Raw genomic sequence first — 21,776 nt, 5'->3', positions numbered from 1 at the left:
TCCTTCAGCTTAAAACCATTACCCCTTGTCCTGTCACTACACTCCCTGATAAACAGTCCCTCACCATCTTTCCTGTAGGCCCCTTCAGGTACTGGAAAGCCACAATTAGATCTCCCCGGAGCCTTCTTTCCTCCAGGCTGAACAATCCCAACACTCTCAGCCTGTCGATTTCTGGATCTTGATCTTCCAAAAGGTATCAATTGGCATTAAAATTGTCTTTTATCCTTTCCTTTGCTATGTTTTAATAATCTTGCACTTGACACTCTCGTCATTTTGAAAAAAAAATTCTGATTTCAGATCACAGCCCGTCCATAAGATTTTGTTTTAATGTGCCTTTGGCTTAAGCATGTACCACGTGTAGACCATTAATGGCAAGAGTGGCTAATGTGGCAGGATTGCATGCTTAATACTTGGGAAAGCACTCCCATTTTTGATCTCTCTCTTTTATGGGAATTATGTATTTGCCTTAGATGAGGAACCAAACAGTCATTTTAGGATGTACATATTAAAGCATTTTAGAGAAGGCAAGAAAATTCATTTTAACTGGAAAAAGAGCAAGCCTCGTAATTTGACTACATCTCAAAATGTTAATACATTCACAACCAAAAACATAAGCGAACACACAAAATTGTGGTAACAAAATGCTTTACTAAAATATCATACATTGAATAGTTAGCTCAACATTCTCATGTTCTATGCAAATAATGCAAACATTGTCACGCATTTTATATTAACATTATATCGTAACCCTCACAAATCCAAAAGAGCAGCTTTCCTATCATCAGATCTATTACAGACAGTTAGCCCTTGTGTTCTGTTCAGCTTTTACATAAGGCAAATGTTTCATTACAAAAATCTACTCTATATTCTCAAAAGTGCCTAGAAGGGTTATACTTCCACAGTAATACTGAATCAGATGAGATGTGTGACCAAATCCATCATGGACATTTTTGAAAATCCTAACCTAAACTACAAATATGTCAGTTAATGAGTTAGAATTGTGAAAAATGTATTCATTTTTCTGTACTAAAATAGTGATCTGGTGTTGGAAGAAATAGAGTATGCTGAAATGCACAACTCTAACCAACTCTAGGACACTGTCAGCTCTGCTGATTTTTACACTCCTTCCTACCAGATGAGAAGCACTGGAGTAACTTCTCAGAGTAACTTTCCAAAGCTATTAATAAAAAACTGGTTTAATGATCATCTGAACCAGAAGACGTAAAAATGTTAGGCTAGTGCACTACTTTTACAGATAAACTGCCCCAAAATTACCTAAAATCTTTTATTAGCCTATATAAAATTTTAAAAATAAGTATATGTACACTGCAGTATTGTGTTTACAATTCTAGTTATATTTTGGATTTTTCTGTGATGGTCTTTCATAGGAAAATACACATAATTTGGCAAAAGGCCACTAATGCCGATTGTGTTAAAAGTCATGATCTGAGGCCTAAGCTGCAAAAGCTGATTTTATTTAGCTGATACATATAAACTAACTAGCACAGTGGCTTTGTTTAAATAAATGAATTTGCCTTACATGCAATCAGCTACTTTTCTTAAGTTACCTTTTCCAGCAGGATAACCTTTTAAGTAATTAATTATTCATTTACTATATTCTTATTCAAAGCAGCCTACTGAATGGGGAGAAGTATGAAATCAATTTCTAATTTATGTGAGCACAAAGAAAATCATACGTTGAGGAAAATAATGTGCAGCAACCTAAAGCATTCACTTGGAAAGCTAATTTGCAAAAAGGAAAGGAACAGGCTATTTGAATCCATAACATATCAACTTGTTCTCATTTGCTCCTTATCAGAGATTTAGCAGTGATAAGTCAAGGCAGGCCATTAGATGCTTAACAACATATATTCAATGGGGACAAAATATTTCAAATGAAGTAATAAAGAGATAAGCATCTTGCACAAGTCACTTGAAATTACAAATAGACTCCCTGGAAATAGTATCCAGAATGGGATGGCTTCTTAAAACATGCCTGAGGACCTTTTTCCCAATGGCATGGTAGCTATGAATTTAGCCCCAAAAATATAGGGGTAGCATCTGCAAATGTGATTAACAGAGAATAGCACCACCTTCCCAGCTAGTATCTATATTCAAGTAATTAAGAGCACTCCTGAACTAAAATAAAAGACACAGTCAAGAAGTCTAGCAGAACCTGGCCCTCAAGGGTAACTTTTTTTTATGATACAAGCCATAAACTGCTCAGGTAAGACATATTCTAATGCCACTCACAAGCAGCCATCATTCAGGGAAGCAACCCAAAATACTCTGTCCTGATGAGAGTCTTTACCCTTTGGCCATAAACTCAGCCTTGACAGAAGACCAGCAGCTACACCATGCCAGGAGCCAGGTGCCACCATCCTTCTTGGATCTCAACATCTGGTGGAGCTGAACAAGTCAACCCATTCATATGTAAACGAATAGCTGTTCTGCAGAGATACAGGCTCCCTGGGACTACATGGTTGGGCTGGTCCTGCCAGCTGGGATGAGGTTGGCACCAGGCACAGAGGTGGAACTGAGACCCACAAGGGACTGTGGGATTATTTCTCTGAGAATGAGAAGAGGCCGGGATGAACATTAGGCTGCACTATGCTGTCCCAGCTCACAGACCTTCTGCCCCAGAAGAGAGGGAGCTAGGAGAGGCCAGGAAGCACTCCTTTATGTTCAACATTTCTTCATAAATTAAAGCAATAGTCAGCTTGCACCTTGGATGCAATAACAATGAATGGCAAAAAGACATTTCTGCAGGTTACATGGAAAGAATAGTGATTAAAATGCCGTTGCTAGCCTTTATCAGTCTGACCCATCACACTGAAGGCAGCAGCAAAAGTAGGTGTGCCACAGCAGGGCTTTGTGTCCGAGGGCAGATACATCTGCAAATTTGGGATGGGAGGCAGAAAGATGCTGTTCAACCCGGAGTTGGACTGCCCACCCCCTGGCACAGGGTACTAGGGAAAGGCAAACACTTCCTTTATCACCCACCTGCTCACCTGGATAGCCATGTCCCTGCAAACACCTTATACACAGCTATTTTCTGAATGGGAAACTTAAAATAAAGATTATTCTTCTACCAAAGAAATAAATATTATTTCTTTCATCATGAGTTGTCAAAAATAAGTGCATGAGCTCAGGTTACTCTACATCAGAAGAAAAGAAACAATATATTATTACTGCTATTAAACACTTTTCAGGATGAGGCATAGTCCTGCTGAAAATATTTATTCTGCTCTTCAGACACAGGGAAGTAAAAAGAGACACTTGGACAGTCCTCACAAACTTCAATAAAAAGAAAAGAAACAATAAATAACCCCAAAGTAATAAAATATCTTTCCCTGTCTTTCCTCCATGCTTTTTTACCACATTCAGCATACGTTCTCACCCCATCCTGGGGCAGCGTCTGGCCCTGGTTCCCCACGCTGGGCCTGACCCCCAGCTGTCATCACCAGGGCCTGGCCATTACTGGCTTGACCTTGGACCTACCTCATCACCACGATACTTCCTTATGATTGGGACACTCTTGGTTGGACCTGGCCACCCTCTGCGGGTCTGTCCTGCTCCCTTGCGTGGGTGTGTGGGGCTGAGCCCTGCTGGCAGTCAGATCCCCTTGGCTCCCGGCTCATCTTCCCCTAGGGAGCAGCCCCGCTTTTACTGCTCTCTGAGAAAAACATTTCACACATAGGATAGGCATTTGATACTTCTTTGCTGGTAAAACTGATCTTTTCTTTGTGTGAAAGTAAATCAAATAGGAATACTGCATAAGACACGATTTTATGAACTTCCCTCTTCCCTCCCGATAGCCCAAATGTATTTTTCACAGCATCTCCTGTAAAGACTCAATTCCTTATCTCTGAAACCTACAAACATCCTAGTGATTTCATGAGTCTTTTCTTAGTAATGAAACCAGAAATGAGTCTCCCAGTCAGAATGATTATCTGGGCACATTTTCCCACTAGGTCTTGTTTAAAAGAGAAAAATCCTCCGGTCTTCTCTGCCTTACACAGTTGGTTCCTTATAGGGAAAAATATCTAAATCAGATATACTGTTTAACTCACTGTAAGCGACTCTAGTTCAACCTTGGCAAACCACTTTACAGTAGCTTTCAAGCAATCAAACTGAGACACAAATGTAAAAGATGTCTCCGGGGTCTATTTTAATAGAAAGACCAGGACACTCTCCACTGAGCACAGATCCGGCTCTACCACATATCATTTTTGGCAGGAGGCACGTATAGGGAAACAAATGCAGTAGCCTTACGCATTCACCAGGTGGCCAGTGATACCTAAGGTTGTCCCAGGAGTGCTGCACGGGGAAATTCTCCCATCTCTGCAAAAAATTGTGTGGACTGAAGGAGGGATCTGTGCCAGTATGCAGTTCTGCCCACACAGAGCTGGCTGCCAGGGCAGGGCTGCAGTGCCCTATGCCAGGAGGGGAATGTCCTGACAGCTACAAACACCTTTACATAAATGCCTGCACAGATGGGTGCAAATGCAGTAATCTATCAAGGGGGACCAGGAAGAGGGTGCACATTTTTTGCTCTGAACAAAAGTACTTTGACTTTTAGTTTGGCACTGCAGAAATGTTCCCAGCCCTGTAGTAGCAAAATTTGGAGAGCTGGTTCATGGAAAGTGCAGGTTTGCAGGCCTGCATCTTTCAGGAAAAAAACCCCCAGCAATTGTAACTCATGTAGAGAAGGGATACAAAGAGGTGGGAGTAAATGGAAGAGAAAGAAGTTTGCATGTTCTTGGGCAGAAATGCAGATTAAAATAACCATTAAAAAAGCCTTTAACATGATGGGTCTAGAGTTAATTGGGAGTTTTGCTGGAGTGGAGAGCAGCCCTGCAAATGCAGAGCATTTAAGTTTGTTAATTTAGCAGGGAAGGTGCTAGAGCACTCCTCCGTAATTTTCTGTCACTAAGTGATTCCAATAGCTCAGCTGCTCAGATGGTTCTACTTCATGGCACATCACAATTTTCTTAAAGTGAGAAACAGAGAACCTAATCCTTTCTGGAAAAAACGTCTGCTCTGAATGAAGCTCCTCCAGTTGAATTTTTAATTTGGCAAGGCACAGTCCTATGAATACATCCTCCAGTTTAATGAATGAAACACTCTCTGAAACATTATAGATCTGACTAGCAACATCAGTGGATAAAACATATCCGGTCCCAGAACAAAATGGCGGGTAGGTCTTTCCTGGATACTCTTCTCTACTCACATACCACTTACTCCATCTTTTCCGTATGGGGAACTCATGCAGTTTTAAAAAGCCTGTGAAGAATCTAGTGGTCCTCTGTTTCCTTAGAAGAAGCTCAGTGAGGTAAAAAACATTGACAAACACATCTGTGTCTGTTTTCATCACAAAGCTGGACTGGTAACAAAATCTGTGAATCCATTCAATTCCCATCATGGTCTTCAAAGTCAAATTGTAATATGTATCTGTGAAATTCTTTTGAATAATGTCTTTGTACTTTTGGCTTTCAGCAGCAATATCAGCCTGCTGGCTGAGGTTCACAGTGCTTCCCAGGAGGAAATATGTCACCAGGCGCTTGCCAGCAACTATTCTTTCCTTCCCCCAGGTTTGCCGGATGGCCATCCTGGCGTCAATGTGATGGTACGAGGATGTCACAAGCAGGACAAGGAAAGGTGGGTTCTTACGGCAGTCTATATCTGGGAGATATGAGAAATTTCCTTCGATTCTCCTAAAAGTCTCTATGGGGAATATGTAATCTTGGCTGTTTTCACAGAATATACAGAATTCGGTCATATTGTTGTAAAAAACCAAGAAGCTAATACAGCTGAGCCCTACAAGGCAAACAAACAGTCTGAATTTTCTGAAATCCATCTGAAAGAAACAAGAAGGAACAGCACATTAGAAAAAAAAAATCTAATTTCATTTCAGTGCTGTACATTAAACTCCCTTCATAGGGATTTAAAGCCAGGTCGTCTCTAATTGAAAGCTACCTATTTCAGGGGACTCACCCACACGCATTTTTCTTAACATCATTCCCAGAAGATGTTCTGCTGGCAATCAAATTCATGATCATGCTTACTTGAATCTGCCCTCCATGCCAACATATCCTCAGAAATCCACACAAGCATGTCCACTGATACCGGGTTACCCTGGCTGATGCCTCAGACCTCCTCCCCATTTTCAGCACCTTACTAACCATGGCTTTGACCCACCAGGGCTCTCACAAGCCAGAGAGTGAAGAAGCAACAGATATGTGCCCATGCCAGATGACAGAGAATAACAGCAATAGGTTTTTTTTAAATACCATGTTTCTCCATTTGTTTGAAAAGTGCCTGTGTCCCAGAGCCAGCAAGTGCTGGCCAACTGGCAGACCCAGACAGGTTCCTCCCATCTTCATCTTCTTTGCATCCTGTGGGGTTCTTGCACCGACCCAGAAAGAGCTCCCGATCTTTTTGCTGGAGGGGCCATGAGTCACATATTTGATGTTGGGTCAGCTGCTTTGGAAAAAAAACAACAGTGGGTTAGATTACTTGGATGTTTCACCTTTTGCAGAGTTTAGGTTACTCACTAGGGCATGCTGAGGTGAGAAGGGGGTTGTGCATACCCCCCTCTCCTGTCTAGGTAAAAGAGAACCAAACAATAACAATAATTTTCATTCTTTCATCCTCGTACCAGATTAATGCATTGCATATCTATCTGGTTACAAATCAAGTATAAATTTTGAGAGAGAAATATTATCAAAGCAAACCCCAAAAGGTCACAGTGCCAAAAAAAAATTACACACCTCCATAAATTAACCTGGTGAGAAGAGTATAATGTTTCTGTTACTCATTCTATTAACCCACGGGCCCACCAGCTACTGGTTTAGAGCAGTAGGATGGGAGAATTTTTACCCAGGGAAGTGCATTGCCTTTCACTTCCTCCCTTCTTAACAAAGAATTGGATTTGGCTTCCCATCTAAAAATACAGCAAACCAAGTTTACAGTCCCCAGAGCTGTAGATTTCATGGAAATTTGATCTCTGCCTTCCAACCAGGAATGTTCTATTTAGAATCTCCAAAACCACCTTAGTGCCCTCCTTTTGCTCTAATTCCCCTTTCCAAGCAATGAAAAGGTTTTGCATTGCAGGTTTAAGTACATTTTAAAGTCCAGCCAGGTGTTCCTGGGACCAAATGTAGCTCATCTTACACATAAGAATAGTCCCATTAACTTCAGTCAGTATTTTCAAAAGCATGAAACAAGTAGAACTGGAGTCCTAGTTTACTGAAATTCTTCCCACAGTGAAATGCATTTTTGCAATGATTCACTAATGAATTTTGAAAATATTTCAAAAGTTCACATTTCTTCTGCATCTTATATTTAAATTAGCTTTATCTTTAAATAGAGTATTCCTCGGATCTGTTTTTTCTTGTATGTATAGCTCACAGTAGTCTCGTGATTAACTTAAAAATTGCTTTAATTAAATACGTATGTAAAATTGTGTGAGAATACACATATGCATACATATATATATACACACACACATACACAAAAGAGTATATGAAAATCTGCTCTGCATCTGTTTTCGTGCTCTTCAGTTGTCTGGGAGGAATTACATGAATCTCCTGAAAACAGTGTTTTCAGGAAAGGGTGGTGTTCTGAGGTTGACAACAGAGCTGCAGAAGCAGTTTGCTCCTATTCCCGGCTCTCATGACACTGTTTGAGAGTCTGATGTTTCTCTGTTGCAGGATTTCCAGGACGTGTACAAAAAAAAGCCCTTCCAATACTGAACTAAAAGAAAGCAATTGAGAGCAATTTGTATTAAACCCATTAAAACCTTTTCAGAAATACTCAAGAGCAAGAAACCATAACATAATATACTCATTTTTCCTGATTTCAACAGAATCAGACTCATGTGACTTGACCATATTTAGTTCTTGTTTCTGGGTTTGATCACTGGTAACAGATCTTAAAAAAAAATAAAATCAAAAAGGTCCCTGTTCTGGATGACTGGGAAAGCAGCCTCCCAACTTACGTATTTACCACACTGGCTATCCAGAGCCAGACTGTCTTTGTTTTTCAGGCCATGTATGAAGAAGCATACCTTATACAGATATATAAATACACATACACACACACACACACACACACACACGCACACACCCAGGCAATACAAACATTTGTAAATTTGTGTAAATTGTAAAACATATTTTATAAATTTTCCAAATCACATGTATGTATATGTATGATTTCACAGCAAGTCCCTGCTTTTGTCATTGGTTTAATCACCAAGAGCAAATTCAGGCTTATCTGGAACTCGTAGGAATGGTGTTCTTTTTTTCTCAAATGAAACATTTGCAATTATCCCCAGAGGTGTTTGTGGAGGGGATTGGGGGGGAGGCTTGCAAGGACCCAGATCGCACCAACACCTTGGGCATTCCCAGCTTGGTGTCTCAGCTCTCTCCACGTCCCCAGCCACGTGTAAGAGGGAGCCATCCAGATAACACCCCAGAGGTGCACCCTGCTCTGGGGACTCACCCCAGCTGCAGCTCCTCACCGCGACCCCCAGCCCTGCAGACCCATGCAAGCCCCTGGACTGGGTGCAGAGTACAAGTCTCAGCCTTCCTGTCCATACAGGACTGTGCCCTGTCTTCTGTCACAATCCCATTACTTCCCTGTTTCACTCTCGCAATAGTCTTTTCCCAGTATAGCACCAGCTCCCCAAACTCCCCTCTCCAGGGAAACTCAGCAAACGTGGGAGTGTACACAAGTGTCTCATCTGGTGGCCCTGTCTTTAATTTTTTCTCCTTCAGAGCTCAAGAAGAGAAGAGTTCCCCCAGATACTCCCAAGGCTAGCTGGAGCCCATGGTGCAATGGGGGAGGCTGTTGGAAAAGAAGCATTTGCGCAGGTACAGCTTCAGTGTCCCAAGCACCCAAGCTTTGCAATACGTGACAAGGTTGGCATTTTTTAAAAGAACAAGACCAGCTTCCTCTTGCTGAGGACATTTTTCTTTTAAAAAACATCAATTTCCTTCTTGTTCTCAGGTGAATAGGGAAAATTCTGAAAGTTAAAAAGCACTGTATATTAACACAGGCAGGTCAGTTCCTGGGACAACTTAAGTTGGCATATCTCATCCAGAGGAGGGCCACAAAGATGATCAGAGGGCTGGAGCACCTCTCCTGTGAGGACAGGCTGAGAGACTTGGGGTTGTTCAGCCCGGAGGAAAGAAGGCTCTGGGGAGACCTTAGAGCAGCCTTCCAGTACCTAAAGGGGCCTACAGGAAAGATGGAGAGGGACTGGTTACAAGGGCATGTAGTGACAGGACAAGGGGTAATGGTTTTAAGCTGAAGGAGGGTCAATTTAGGTTAGATATTAGAAAGAAATTCTCTACTGTTAGAGTGGTGAGGCACTGGAACAGGTTGCCCAGAGAGGTTGTGGATGCCCCATCTCTGGAAGTGTTTAAGACCAGGTTGGATGAGGCTTTGGGCAACGTGGTCTAGTGGAGGGTCTCCCTTCCCATGGCAGGGGGGTTGGAACTAGATGATCTTTGAGGTCCTTTCCAACCCAAACTATTCTGTGATTCTATGATCTGGGAAACAGGACAATATGGCTGTGACTGCATTTAGCAAAACTATCACTGTCCAGTGTAAAGTATGTTGCTCTACAACAGAGATATGAGCACAGGTTAGGTGTGACAAAGCCTGTGGTTTCTAAATTATCTGTCACTATCTTTCCTCCTTTGCCTGCACCTGACAATCAATACAGTCTGTGATTCAAGATTTCCAGCCTGCAACCACGTATCTCCATGGAACAGTCCTGGAGACGTTAATATGAAGTGAAAAATAAGTCTACAGGAAGTGGTCCAGAAAGTATTGGAGACTTACTAGCAAACAATCTCTTTTCTAGAGGCCATTTTGAACAGCATCCAGTATTTTTGCATCAAAACAAATCTTTCAGTTTTATAGAAAATCCTTTTGCATTAAGTTATACTTGAGTTTTCTCTCTGATCTGCATCAGAAACTACAGTTTGAAATTATCTCAAAGCTTTTTCCATCTTCTGTTCCTCCAAATGCAAAATATTTTATGTATGGCATTACCAAAAAATTACCTGCTTCATGTCTTAGTGTGGTTTGTTTAAGCTGCCTGGCATGGTGTTTCATGGCTCTGCATAGATCCAAACAAGGTTTGCATGAAAGCCTCAGGACCCAAATGACGGGGACTACAGGAGTTTGCAGCATGGTGCTCTTAGAATAGAATCATTAAGGTTGGAAAAGACCTCTAAGATCATCAAGTCCAACCATCAACCCAACACCACCATGCCTACTAGACCATGTCCCGAAGTGCCACGTGTACATGTTTTTTGAACACCTTCAGGGATGGTGACTCCACCACATCTCTGGGCAGCCTGTTCCAATGCCTGACCACTCTTTTGGTGAAGAATTTTTTCCTAATATCCAATCTAAACCTCCTCTGATGCAACTTGAGGCCATTTCCTCTCATCCTGTCACTAGTTACTTGGGAGAAGAGACCAGCACCCACCTGGATACAACCTCCTTTCAGGTAGTTGCAGAGAGCAATAAGGTCTCCCCTCAGCCTCCTTTTCTCCAGGCTAAACACCCCCAGTTCCCTCAGCCACTCCTCATAAGACTTGTTCTCCAGACCCTTCACCAGCTTTATTGCCCTTCTCTGGACACAGTCCAATGTCCTTCTTGTAGTGAGGGGCCCAGAAGTGAACACAGGACTTGAGGTGCGGCCTCACCAGTGCTGAGTACAGGGGGATGATCACTTCCCTACTCCTGCTGGCCACACTGTGTCTCATACAAGCCAGGATGCTGTTGGCCTTCTTGGCCACCTGGGCACACTGCTGGCTCATGTTCAGCCAGCTGTCAAACAACACCCCCAGGTCCTTTTCCACCAGGCATCTTTCCAGACACTCTTCCCCAAGTCTGTACCATTGCATGGGCTTGTTGTGACCCAAGTGCAGGACCCGGCACTTGGCCTTGTTGAACTGTACACAAGTGACCTTGGCCCGTCGATCTAGCCTGTCCAGATCCCTCTGTAGAGCCTTCCTACCCTCAAGCATATCGACACTCCCACCCAATTTAGTGTCATCTGCAAACTGACTGAGGGCGCACTCAATCCCCTCATCCAGATCATTGATAAAGATATTAAACAAAACTGGCCCCAGCACTGAGCCCTGGGGAACACTGCTTGTGACCAACTGCCAACTGCATTTAATTCCGTTCACCACAACTCTCTGGGCTCAGCCATCCAGCCAGTATTTTACCCAGCAAAGCGTACACCTGTCTAAGCCATGAGCCGCCAGCTTCTCTAGGAGAATGCTGTGGGAAATGGTGTCAAAGGCTTTACTAAAGTCCAGGCAGACAATATCCACAGCCTTTCCCTTGTCCACTAGGCGGGTCACCTGGTCATAGAAGGAGATCAGGTTGGTCAAGCAGGACCTGGCTTTCATGAACCTGTGCTGGCTGGGCCTGATCCCCTGGTTGTCCTGCACCTGCCTGGTGAGCGCACACAAGATGAACCGCTCCATAATCTTCACCAGTACCAAGGTCAGGCTGACAGACCTGTAGTTCCCCAGATCCTCCTTCTGGCCCTTCTGATAGGCGTCACATTGGCAAGCCTCCAGTTGTCTGGGACCTCCCCTGTTAACCAGGACTGCTGATAAATGATGGAGAGTGGCTTGGCAAGCTCCTCCACCAGCTCCCTCAGCACTCTTGGGTGGATCCCGTCCAGCCCCATAGACTTGTGTGTGTCCGGGTGGCACAGCAGGTCATTAACTGCTTCCTCCTAGATTATAGGGAGTTTACTCTGCTCTCTGTCCCTGTCTTCCAGCTCAGGGGGCTAAATGCCCTGGAGACAACTGGTCTGACTATTAAAGACTGAGGCAAAGAAGGCATTAAGTACCTCAGCCTTTTCTTCATCCTTGGTGGCAATGTTCCCCCCCCCATGCAATAATGGATGGAGATTCTCCTTAGCTCTCGTTTTGTTGTTAATGTATTTGTAAAAACATTTTTGTTATCTCTTACAACAGAGGTCAGATTGAGTTCTAGCTGGGTTTTTGCCTTTCTAATTTTCACTCTGCATGACCTAACGAGAACCCTGTACTCTTTTTGAGTTGCCTGCCCCTTCTTCCAGAAGTGGTAAACTCTCCTTTTTTTCCTGAGTCCCAGCAAAAGCTGCCTGTTCAGCCAGGCCAGTCATCTTCCCTGCCAGTTCATCTTACGGCACATGGGGACAGCCTGCTCCTGCACCTTTAAGACTGCCTTCTTGAAGAATGCCCAGCCTTCCTGGACCCCTTTGCCCTTCAGGACTGTCTCCCAATGGACTCTCTCAACCAGTGTCCTGAGCAAGCCAAAGTCTGTCCTCTCGAAGTCCATGGTAGTGGTTTTGCTGACCCCCCTCCTTACTTTGCTAAGAATCAAGAACTCCTATGGTCGCTAAGCCCAAGAGGGCCTCTGATCACCACATGTCCCACCAGTCCTTCTCTGTTTGTAAACAGCAGGTCCAGCAAGGCATCTCCACTGGTAGGCTCACTTACCAGCTGTGTCAGGAAGTTAGCTTCCACACACTCCAGGAACCTCCTAGACTTTTTCCTCTCTGCTGTGTTGTATTTCCAGCAGACGTCCACTAAGTTGAAGTCCCCCATGAGAACAAGGGCTAGCAATTGTGAGACTTCTGCCAGTCACTTTCTTCATCTACCTCTTCATTCTGGTTGGATGCTCTGTAACAGACTCCAGCAGGATATCTGCCTTGTTGGCCTTCCCCTTCATCCTTACCCATAAGCACTCGACCTTATCATCACCATCATTGAGCTCTATACAATCAAAACATTCCCTAACATACAGAGCCACCCCAACACCTCTCCTTCCTTGCCTGTCCCTTCTGAAGAGCTTATAGCCATCCATTGCAGCACTCCAGTCATGAGAGTCATCCCACCACGTTTCTGTGATGGTGACTAAGTCATAGCTATCTTGCTGCACAGTGGCTTCCAGATCCTCCTGTTTGTTGCCCATGCTGCATGCACTGGCGTAGATGCCCTTGAGCTGGCCTATTGATTTCACCCCCAACATTGGCATGCCATCCCTAGGCTCCTCTCTAGTGAGCCTGGTTATATCCTCTTCCCCCTTTGAACCTAGTTTCAAGCCCTCTCAATGAGCCCCGCCAACTCAAGAGCAAGAATCCTTTTCCCCCTTTGAGATAGCTGAACTCCATCTGTCACCAGCAGGCCCACTGGCTTGTAAACTTCCCAATGATCAAAAAAACCAAAATTCCACTGATGGTACCAGCCTCTGAGCTACATGTCAATCAATCAGAAGAGTTTTCCTGTTCCTTTCAGTATTCTTCCCTGCCACTGATGGGATTAAGGAAAACACTGCCTGTGCTCCTGATCCTTCAACTAATCACCCCAGTGCCCTGAAGTCACTTTTGATCGCTTTTGGACCTCTTCACAACCTCATCACTGCCAACCTGCATAATCAATAGCAGGTAATAATCAGAGGGTCGTACCAGACAAAGGAGTTTCCTGGTAATGTCTCTAACGCGGGCTGCAGGGATGCAGCAGACTTCCCTGTGGGATGGGTCTGGTCAGCATATGGGGCCCTCTGTTCCCCTCAGAAGGAAATCGCCTATGACAATTACCCTCCTTTTTTTCTTAACAGAGGCAGTCATAATGAGTGGGGCTGACTGACACACCCTTGCACACACCTGAAATGAACACATGAAGAAAAGAGGAAGGTGATTAAAGGCTGTGATCCAAATCAGCGAAATTGCAGCCCTCTGCTTTGCAAGTACCTGTTTCCGCCAGTGGCATGAAGTTCCTCCTGCGTTCTGCCATGGCAAGCAGATTGGCTATAGGGTCTTTCTGCTCACACCACTGACCCTTGCATCGTTCCTTCATGTTGCACAGCGGCAGGGCCATGGTAACTCCTGTGATGAAGCCTAGTTATTCTATCAAAATTAGTCTGACACCTCCTTTAGGTCTGTTAATGAGTATAATTATCTAAACAGCACAAAGAGATCAAGACTATATGCCATATAGATCAAGAAAAGCAATCTGGCCCAAGGCTGAGAGAGGTAAGTAGGTCTAGAGTCCCCCTGAGAAACAGATTCAAAATATCAATTTAAAGAATTAAAGTTTTCTTAATTTTTCTGGGGCAAAGCTACAATCATGCCACTGAGTTCAGTGGGTGATGGGTGTTGCCTTTACATTGATGTTGCACACATCTGCCAGGTAACGACCCAAATCACAGCGACTGAAGTGCTTTTGACCATCTGCAAGAGCTGCCACTCTGTAAACAGAGATGCAAGCAGCTGCAACAAGGCAGACCCAAGAGCAGACGCATGCTTTAGGTGTGCACACAGGAGTTACGACCTCAAACACTGCACAGACTCAGGAGCAATATTCCCATTTTCCTTTCCTAATAATCGGAAGTAACATGTGCCCTGGTGTAAGTACTACTAACTTTTGATTTTCCTCGGAATAAAGTCTCTAAATTGCTTTCTCAGAAGCTCAGCAGGACACAAAGAGGGATTAAACACACACAGATAATAGGAAAATGTCAAGTACAGGAGGAAACATTTTTTTCCTAAATGCAGGCAGGGGCCAGCTTGGAGCTCTCCAAGACAATGTCTCTGGCAAGGCAGTGGGCTCACTGGCCGGGCCACCATTTTTACAGAGAGACAAAATTGTTCATCCCGAGGGTGGCCAGGTTTCCCCCTTAGCCCAAGCTCAGAAGTCAGGGAGGGATGAGCGGGTGCCCCTGACCCAGCAGGTTTCAGCCATCCCCTCGCTCCCAGAGCAGGATGCTGCCCAGCGCCTACCAGACCTTCCTGTCAGAAACAACAATGCCCACTCAGGTCCCACACAGAGCTACCAAAAACAGTGGTGGTGAACCTCAATTGCAATAAAGGGTCACACAGGGACAGAGTACCCTGCCTCGTCCCCTGGGAGCACTGGCTGGCTCCTCCTGCCCGTCTGCCTGGTGGCATCGTCCCACGGAGCCTCTCAAGCCCGTGGTAGTGGTGCCATTTCCAACCGAAGGACCTGCATGTGAACGGCCACCCAGGTGATGAGGCTAAGTGTCCCCTTTCTGGCACTTTAAAATGTCACTTTTTAGAGGGAGGGTTTTATGGCAATGTATATTAACAATGTCCTCAGCCAAACCAAATGTCAAGACTGAAAGGCAAGAAGGATGGAAAACCAAAAAAGGGTAAAGGACAAGGAACCACGGAAAACCTTCCCTCTGCTACCTCTTGCTGGCCTCTGCTATGGGGATTGTCTCTCCTTGTCAGTCCATCAGTGAGTCAAACCAAAATATTGTTCCTCTGCTTCGTACATGCCAGTTCCTGTCATTTAAGCACCGAGTTGCTAGGCACTTTATTTACAGCCAAATCTTCTTTTTTTTTTTTCTGTTTTTGTTTGGGTTTTTGGTGGTGGTGGTGGTGGTGGTGGTGAGTTTGTTGGGTTTTTTTCAATGCTGTTGGAAGGCTTAGCTTTCCCAATTCCTCTCTGGGCACCTCTGCACTGTCCCCAGCCTGCCATGACAGGGTGTGCGTGGGGAAAGGGGCTCTGACCAAGGGTGGTATTGTTGCTTAAAATAAGGCTCAGGCTCTTCAGAAAGGCCATGATGTTTTATGGCCAGGGAGCTGACTCTGGGCAGCAGGTAAGCCATCCGCCCATGGCCGCAGACCCGCAGCAGGAGTCCCCATCTCCGGACCCAATGCTGTGAGCGATCAATTAGACAACAAATAGAAGAGGAGCAGTATTGTTACTAATTTGCAAATCCTACTATGTTGCCCGTCTTATGCTCTGTCAGTATGTTGCTAATACCCATTTAGCTGATTCACCCTGTAACTTTAACAGCAGATTGAATCTTCTTTGTAGAACATTGTGCTGGTTTTATTTATTAATTTGGATTTTAATAAGAAAAGAAAAAAATGATGAAGAGTATAAGCAAGTCAAGTTTTGAATTAAATAGTACCAAGGGGAAAAAAAAAACATATTAGAGCAATACGTTAAATTCTAGATTAATATTTATCCGAGGAAATCCCATGCATATATATGTAATACAGATGCATAAAGATATATGCATACAACTGTATTGTTTTAAGCAGCGTGACCAACACAGCCTAAACACTGCTGTAGTTGTTATAATAAGCAAAGAAACTTTTTTCCTAGTAATCAAAGAAAAAACATGACTAAAAAAAAAGATGCTTTAAAACATAAATTGGCTAAAATTCAGAAACTGAGTAAGAGTCCCTGAAAGTTTCACCTCCCTACCCCAGACCTCCTCTTATTGTGCTCTGGCAGTTTCAGAAGAGCCACCTGACCCGCTGTAACTCCCTAACCTTATCTCTTCAAAGCAAAATTTCCACCATTTCCTCCTCCAAGTCATGTTTTCTGTACTACAGAGGGTAGTACTGGTGGTTAACTACAGCACCAGCCCATGCCTATAAACATAACCTCAACATGGCAGCGCTCTCAGAAGCAACTCACAGGTATAGGAGGAGTTTGGCATGTGACATTCACTCATTAAAAAAGGTGTGTCTTTATTGTTACAAGGGAAAGAACAAACATTTGCGGGTCTCATCCACTCAAAAACACAGTCTTTCTAATTCAGATAATGAAGTGTCACCTTGGGTGAGGAGATTTCCATGATTAAAACTGTTGCAATGGCCCAGGCCAGTGGTCCATGTGGCCTCTGCGTTCTGCCTGAGAGTACCCAGGCAACAGATGCCTAAAGGAGAATAAAGATCATGGCAAGGATGTTCTCACAGAGGGAAGGCATTTGTGGCACAGGGATCTTCTGAATCAGAGATTGCATCGTCCTCTTAAAAAAATCATCAAGAGTCACTAGCTCTTGATGCACCTTGATCTCATCTGCCCAACCACAACCACTTCCTCATGACATTCATTTGGAAAAGCCAAACAGCATCCTCAGACCAAAATGCAGTTTTGCTCTCAAAACCAGCAAAAAGTTTGGCAGGAGGTGGAGCTGCTCCTGTAATGTCACAGGAAAGAAGTGCTGCATCTGAAGAGTTAGAAAGAAATGTATTTTCAGGGACTTTAGCCAAGTCAAGAAAGCTTACTTCTATTTTAAAATATCATTTTGCTTTCCCAAGCTGCCTGCAAAATTATCTTGGCCCTAAAAAGCCCACCAAAATGTCAGCTTGGATATTTAGTCAGGCCAGATCCTTTCTTCAGGAAGGAGAAAGATGTTGCAGTGGAGGTTGCAGTATGGGCTGTTAGGGACTCCGTTGCACAGTTCAGACTACTGACACAGGGAAACTGTACAGGAAAGCCATTAGAGTCCACCTCCCAGTGCAGGTGCTTTTTGTCCTTTTTAGGAGCATATTCAGAGGGTTTTGACTTAATCAGCTTCCACAGGTGATCCAAACACAGCTGGCAGGCAACCAGCAAAGAGGCATCCTCTCTGGCAGGCAGAGAAAACGGCAGGGCCTCTGAGGCACTCCCTCCTTGTTCTCCCAGAAGGATCTTTTCTCATCTTGGTAGCCATTTTAGCCAAACATTCAGCCTGAAAATCATCTCTTTCTGTGTCTGTCTTCCCTTCACCCCCTGTGTACCAAACGTCCCTTTCTGGGTTTCTCTTCATTGCTAATAGACTCACTTCTTCTAATGCTCCCTCTCTTCCTACAATGCCCCCAGCTTCCATTTATCACTGATGCTAACGAGCATATTTAACTTTTAAGAATTGCCTCATGAATCAGCTATTTTACTACAATTACTATTTTACTTGCTGTATTCCAAACCCCAGATCTCACCAAAGGTAAGAAATTGTCCACAATGAATCAGAGCAGCCTTAACCAGTATGAAGCCATGAGGTTCATTGTGCTGGATAGGAACAAAATCCAACTCACAGCCACCCTCTTATCGTCATAAACAAATAAAGCAATGAGAAAAATGCTTCTTTAAGCTCTCATTGTCAATGCTGTGACTCCAAAAGCTTGGTTCTCTGAGCTATAGAAGCACTGTGCTTCAAAAATTATATGTATGTGTCTGTGTCCCCCAAAATAAATTATTTATTGCACCTTCATTTACATGTTGGATTTTTCATCTTAATGAAAAAGAAAAATAAACATGAAAATGGTATTTCAGACAGGATGAGGGTCTTGCTTTTTTCCCTCAGAAGCAATCTCAAGATACATGAGGTAAAAAGTAAAAGACGACTGGCAGAGAAGAGATAGATACGCAGATTGTACAAAAAATGTTCAAAATGGGAAAAATTACCAATAAAGACATTCCAATGTCACTCTTAAATCTTTCAGAGTGCTGCTCAGCCATGCCAATATCACTGTAGGATGAGAACTTGTCAGGATGCTACCTTTCAGATGGGGTTTTCCCCTATTTTAAGCTGGAGCAGCACTTGCATGGAGTAGGTGAGCCCAGTGTTCATACTGTTCTCTGCCCTTTCACTTCATGCTGCCTCTTGGCACAGTCATTTTTTAGCATTTGGAGCTTTATTTGTAGGTCCCTTCCATCTGAAATATTCCATCCTATCCCATCCAATCCCATCCCATCCCTCTCCTATTCTATTCTCTTCCATTCCACTCCATTCCATTCCATTCCACTCCATTCCATTCCACTCCATTCCATTCCATTCTTCCCTTATCAATACAACAGTTGAACTAAGTCTTTGCATTTACACATCTGTTAAAGAAGCAATGTGGTATTTTTGGAGGATAACGTTCCTGGGCATCATATAGTTTCCAGCCAAGGCAGAGACAGCCCAAGGGCAACCACTCAGGCTCTCCTCACCACCCCAGCCCTGTGCCAAATGCTAACCAGGAGGGACAGCGTCCAGCTCCTCTTTTGATTAGCAGGGCTAAGGCAGAAAGCAGAGGGACAGAAATCCTAACGCGGGGCCCTAACGCTGGCAAATCCCTTGTAAATAACTACTTGGCTTTAAAGGTGCTGATCGTATGCATTAGTGTGTGCGAGATCAGGCCCAAGGGCTGTGTTTTTAATTACGTACCTGTACCCTGTAGGTCGTCTTCTTAAGCATGTTATCCAAAGTCTCAGCAAACACGCAGGACGGCGAGGAAAACGTTGCCCTGTGTTTGTCCTAACTGATCCTGGTCTTTATCTGGGGACAGGTTCACAGGCTGCCAAAATGTTTCCCCATGTTAAAACACATGCTAAATCCTCTGGCAAACAAGATTACTTATTACTACCTTCTTACCATCAAATCAGTCTACCCCTCATGCCAATTTGCACGATGCACCCCATCCCCCATTTTACCAGAGGATGAGCGTGGCAGTCCGGAGCCCTCAGTCGAACCTCACACTGCCATGGGGCAGCGTGCCCCTCGGCTCCTGCGAGGGACTTGCCCGAGTAAGGAGGTCTGGACTTTGATCCTAATATTCAAAGTGGGGTCACACCCGCCACCTCCTCTTATCTCCTAACCCAGCCGCGGCGGTTGGTGAGTTTCAGGAAGTCAGTGATGGGGGGCCAAGGGCTCGACCGTAAGCGAACGGACTCCCCTGCCCACGGCCATACCTGCAGCTGGAGTTACGGAAAGGAACGGGCACCTCCTCACCTCAGACGCCTGCAATGCATCCTCCGGCGGCTCTGCCCATGTTGTGCGGGAGCTGCAGCGAGCAGGCGGGATGCCCTTCCTACCGGGAGGCGCCGGCTACAGTTTGTGAAGTCCCCCGACCCCCCCGCAGCCCAGCCATCCCGAGCCGGACGGTGCGTGATCCTCCGCCTCTCCGGAGCGAGAAGCGAGGGAAAGCTGCGATGCGGCACGGGTAACCTGAGCTCCCTGCCTGCCTCTTCCCTCTCTCCCTCCTCCCTCCCTCCTTCCCTCCCTCTCCCTGCCTCCCTCCCTCTCTCCCGTAGGTAACAGACCAACTGTACCGCTGCAGCTCCATCGGCAGGGAAGGGAAAGTTAGGAACTGTCTGCAAATGTTTTTATTTTGGATATTTTGGATGGGAGGGGGGAGGCGATGGCCTCCCAGGCGCGGGAGAGGTGCCCACGGAGCTGGAAATCATGTCAGAGCAGAGCCAGCTCTCCCCAGCACTGGGAAAGTTCAACTCCGTGCTCCCAATTAAGAGCGATACTGCCTTGATTTGCACAGTGGGAGAGAAATCTCCCTCTGCTAAAAAGGCTGCATTGAGGCACCCTCGGAGTCACGGGATTTTTCCCTGATGAGGAATGACAACCCGGTGAAAAGGGCAAAGGGGAACAAATACCACCTTGCACGAGCCCCCGGGCAACTGCATCGGTGGGGTGGTAACACCCGTTCCCCCAATCCTCAGTCTCCGCTCTCTGCCCCATAGCTCCATCACCCCCCTCCTCGGATCCTCATGTTTGCTTGACCCCCGACACTTTAATGTTCAGGACAGCGCTCAGCCCCAGGCAGAGCCAAGCCTTTGCTTTCGGGCTGGTCTGAGTCTGGGAGAGACGCCCGGTCCCTTTGCAGGGCCACTCTCCATACTTCTTGGTGCACGTGGAGAAGTGCAGCATTTTTACCTTTGTATATAAGCAAACTGTTCCCCGGTGATAGCAATCAATGACAGAAAGTTTCACGTGACAGCAATTATTGAAGCAAATGGCTTTGGGGAAATACATTTCTCTCCTAAGGGCTGCAAGCTCAAGCAGAAAAGAATGCTTCCAAATAAACGTTACAGATAAACCAGCCCATTTAATAGCAACATACCCACTAACAATTTGGAGAGTTTGAATTTCTAGCAAGATGTATTTGCTTTAATTTGTCATTGTCATTTTTGAAACAGGTTGTTCTAGCGCAGCATAAAAAGCAAGAGACAAATCAGTCACTATGAGCTGCTGGCAGCTCCCTTTCTCCTCCCCCTCTGCTCCAAGGCTAGAGATGGATACGTGTTGTGAAGGAGACATACATAATGCTGTTTGCTTGTTCTGCTTTGCAGGAGAAATACAAGTAAGAGAGGTTCAGATCCGCTTCCAGATTGCTGCAGAGAGGACTGCTCCAAAAAGCATGGGGGTTTGGCTTTTTTTTTTTTTTTTTTTGAGACAGAAAAACAAACCCAGGTAGCTGTAATTTTGTCTAAAGAGGAAGCATTAGCTAAGGCACCTAGAATGCTTGTACCTGCATGCACAACTACCTCCTTTGTACTCTTTTTTAGTTCCTAAAAAAGCTTTTCCTTTAGTTTTGGGAAACTGCTAACACTTTCTTTGTCACATAAGGTGACAAAGATCCAAGAGATACTGGACACAGAAAAACTGCAAGCAAATTTCCTGCCCTCCACCCAGGCATGGGCAGGATCAGTGCACAAAACAGAAACTGAGGGAGGGCTGGGGCTCACGCCTCCGCCCGCACGGCTCCTGCACATCGCATCCCTCACCGGCTGCCCTCGGGCCAGTCCTAGCCAAGGACCGTTCTGAAATGGGAATGCATTGCCGCTTCATATTAAACCTGTTTGCACTCCCCTGAGCAATGCCAGTGACAGGTTACTGCTCCCAGCTTGCTGTGTGAGTTTCAGCAGTTTGCCTCTCCGCAGGTCTTAGCCTGCCCAGCTCTCGTTAAAGCCAGGGGGACTTGAGGCCATCGGGGCTCTGGCAGGACTGCACGCTGAAAAGCACGCATTGCACTTGGGGATTACACGGGCTAATGTTTGGGAGGGGCAGAAGGGGCAGAAAATTAAACTCTGAAATACCTAGCCTCTGTGCTGGAAAAGAAAAACAACAAGCAAAATCTACGTCTCTATACCTCTGATTTAGGACTGCACTTGCTGTGTATGTCCACCCCTACACCAGCACAACATTTAAGCAGAGTAATGTAAACATAT

At 44.9% G+C, this 21,776-nt stretch overlaps 1 protein-coding gene across 14 annotated transcripts in view; it reads right to left on the bottom strand.

Moving 5' to 3' along the window:
- Positions 1-4,462: 4,462 nt before the first annotated feature.
- The window catches only part of B3GALT5 (beta-1,3-galactosyltransferase 5), a 34,536-nt gene continuing 17,222 nt past the window's right edge, over positions 4,463-21,776 (bottom strand). For 6 of the 14 annotated variants that reach the window (XM_075772283.1, XM_075772227.1, XM_075772262.1 and 3 more), the window contains 2 exons: positions 6,294-6,486; positions 4,463-5,860 (listed from right to left, as the gene is read on the bottom strand). In XM_075772283.1, the coding sequence (XP_075628398.1) occupies positions 4,904-5,860; positions 6,294-6,386 (1,050 nt within the window). In that variant the 5' untranslated portion in view covers positions 6,387-6,486 and the 3' untranslated portion in view covers positions 4,463-4,903. Of the gene's footprint in view, positions 5,861-6,293; positions 6,487-13,495; positions 13,512-18,981; positions 19,112-19,545; positions 19,748-21,776 lie in introns of those variants that run through there. The other 8 variants (XM_075772273.1, XM_075772297.1, XM_010307773.2 and 5 more) reach the window with 5 other exon arrangements.

This window comes from Balearica regulorum, chromosome 1, assembly GCF_011004875.1.
Source record: "Balearica regulorum gibbericeps isolate bBalReg1 chromosome 1, bBalReg1.pri, whole genome shotgun sequence".
Lineage (NCBI taxonomy): Eukaryota > Metazoa > Chordata > Aves > Gruiformes > Gruidae > Balearica > Balearica regulorum.
The sequence above is the reverse complement of the archived record's forward strand: the minus strand, read 5'-3'. Positions and strand labels throughout refer to the sequence as shown.